Source organism: Pyrgilauda ruficollis, unplaced genomic scaffold (genome assembly GCF_017590135.1).
Source record: "Pyrgilauda ruficollis isolate IOZ18807 unplaced genomic scaffold, ASM1759013v1 scaffold1669, whole genome shotgun sequence".
NCBI lineage: Eukaryota > Metazoa > Chordata > Aves > Passeriformes > Passeridae > Pyrgilauda > Pyrgilauda ruficollis.
The window spans coordinates 6,998-8,826 of NW_024515531.1; the positions used below are offsets into that span (position 1 = coordinate 6,998).

At 67.4% G+C, this 1,829-nt stretch overlaps 1 protein-coding gene across 1 annotated transcript in view; it reads right to left on the reverse strand.

Moving 5' to 3' along the window:
* LOC121351441 (proline-rich protein 12-like) overlaps positions 1–1,815 on the reverse strand; it is a gene marked incomplete at its 3' end in the record, with an annotated part of 7,539 nt that extends 5,724 nt beyond the window's left edge. The window contains exon 1 of the mRNA XM_041463580.1: positions 691–1,815. Coding sequence (XP_041319514.1) covers positions 691–1,746 — 1,056 coding nt within the window. The remainder of the gene's footprint in view (positions 1–690) is intronic.
* Positions 1,816–1,829: the final 14 nt, after the last annotated feature.

Below are 1,829 nucleotides of genomic sequence, written 5' to 3' on the forward strand. Positions count from 1 at the left end.
TTTGGGTCACCCCGGCCCATCCCAAACCCCAATTTTGGGTCACCCCGGCCCATCCCAAACCCCAATTTCGGTCACTCAGACCCATCCCAAACCCCAAACCCCAATTTGGGTCACCCCGGCCCATCCCAAACCCCAGTTTGGATCACCCCGGCCCATCCCAAACCCCAATTTCGGTCACTCAGACCCACCCCAAACCCCAATTTGGGTCACCCCGGCCCATCCCAAACCCCAATTTCGGTCACTCAGACCCACCCCAAACCCCAATTTCGGTCACTCAGACCCACCCCAAACCCCAATTTCGGTCACTCAGACCCACCCCAAACCCCAATTTCGGTCACCCTGGCCCATCCCAAACCCCAATTTGGGTCACCCCGGCCCACCCCAAACCCCAATTTCAGTCACTCAGACCCACCCCAAACCCCCCAAACCCCAATTTGGGTCACCCCGGCCCATCCCAAACCCCAGTTTGGATCACCCCGGCCCATCCCAAACCCCAATTTCGGTCACTCAGACCCACCCCAAACCCCAGTTTGGGTCACCCCGGCCCATCCCAAACCCCAGTTTGGGTCACCCCGGCCCACCCCAAACCCCAGTTTGGGTCACCCCGGCCCATCCCAAACCCCAATTTTGGGTCACCCCGGCCCATCCCAAACCCCAATTTGGGTCACCCCGGCCCGTCCCGGCGCTCACCTTGAGCGGCCGCAGCGGCTCCATCCCCTCCCCGTCCTCTCCGCCCTTCTTGCCCCGGCCCCGGCCGCGGCCCCGCGGTCTCTTGGCTCCCTCGGGGAAGCCGGGCGGCTCCAGGGGCCGGATCCTCGGCCTGCCCCGGGGCCGGGGGGGCCCTTCCCGCTTGGGCTTGGTGGGTTTGCGGCCGCGCTTCTTGGGAGCGGGGTGGGCGCCGGGGTGGGGGCAGAAATCGATGTCGCCCATGGGGGTGAGCGGCGGGCGGCGGCAGCTGGAGATCAGGTCGGGCAGCAGGTCCGGGAGCCGCCGCGAGTTCAGGCGGATGTCGGCGGGCACGTCGGCTTTATCTTCATCATCCTCGAACTCGTACTCCTGCGCGTAGGTTTTTTTGGGGGGTGGGAAGGGGTCCCGCTTGCGGAGCAGGTGGAAGGAGGAAGTTTTCAGCAGCTTTTTGGGTTTGGAGGAGCAGAACAAAGGGGTGCTGAGGGGAGGAGGAGGGGGTTTGGGACCCCCGTCGCCCGTGCTCTGGATCAAGCCCAGCGGCTCCGCGTTCACCGTGGAGGGTAACTCGTGTTTGGGGGGCTCCAGCCCCAGCTGGGGGGGGTCCCCGGCAGCCCCCCCGTCCTGCGGGCAGAACGAGGGGTAGCTCTGCCCCATATCGTACGGAGGGGGCGGCTTCATCCCCTCGGGCCGCGCCTCCAGCCCGGCCGCGTTGGCGTTGCCTTCCTCCTCCTCCTCCTCGGCGGGCTTGGGGAAATCCTCGGGCGGGGGTCCGAACATGTCCTCCATGCCGGGGAAGAAGCCGCGGTCCTCGTCCTGCAGCAGAGCGTCCGGGAAGCAGATGGACGTGAGGGGCACGAATCGCCCCTTGCCCCCCGCGGGGCTCCCCCCTTCCGAAAACTGGTCCTTGGCCTCGGGGGGCACGGCCGGGACCCCCCCCTCGGGGTCCAGCAGGTGCCCGGGCGGCCCCTGCACCCCCGCGCTCTGCCCCAGGTGCGGTTCCAAGCCCAAGGGGGGCTCCAAGAAGTCCTGGATTTCCTGGGGAGGGGGCAACACCTCCATGGAGTCGGGGGGCAGCGGCGGCGGGGCCTGGGGGTCCAGCCCTTGCGAGCGCACCTGGTGCAGGTGAGCTTCCAGCAGCAGCT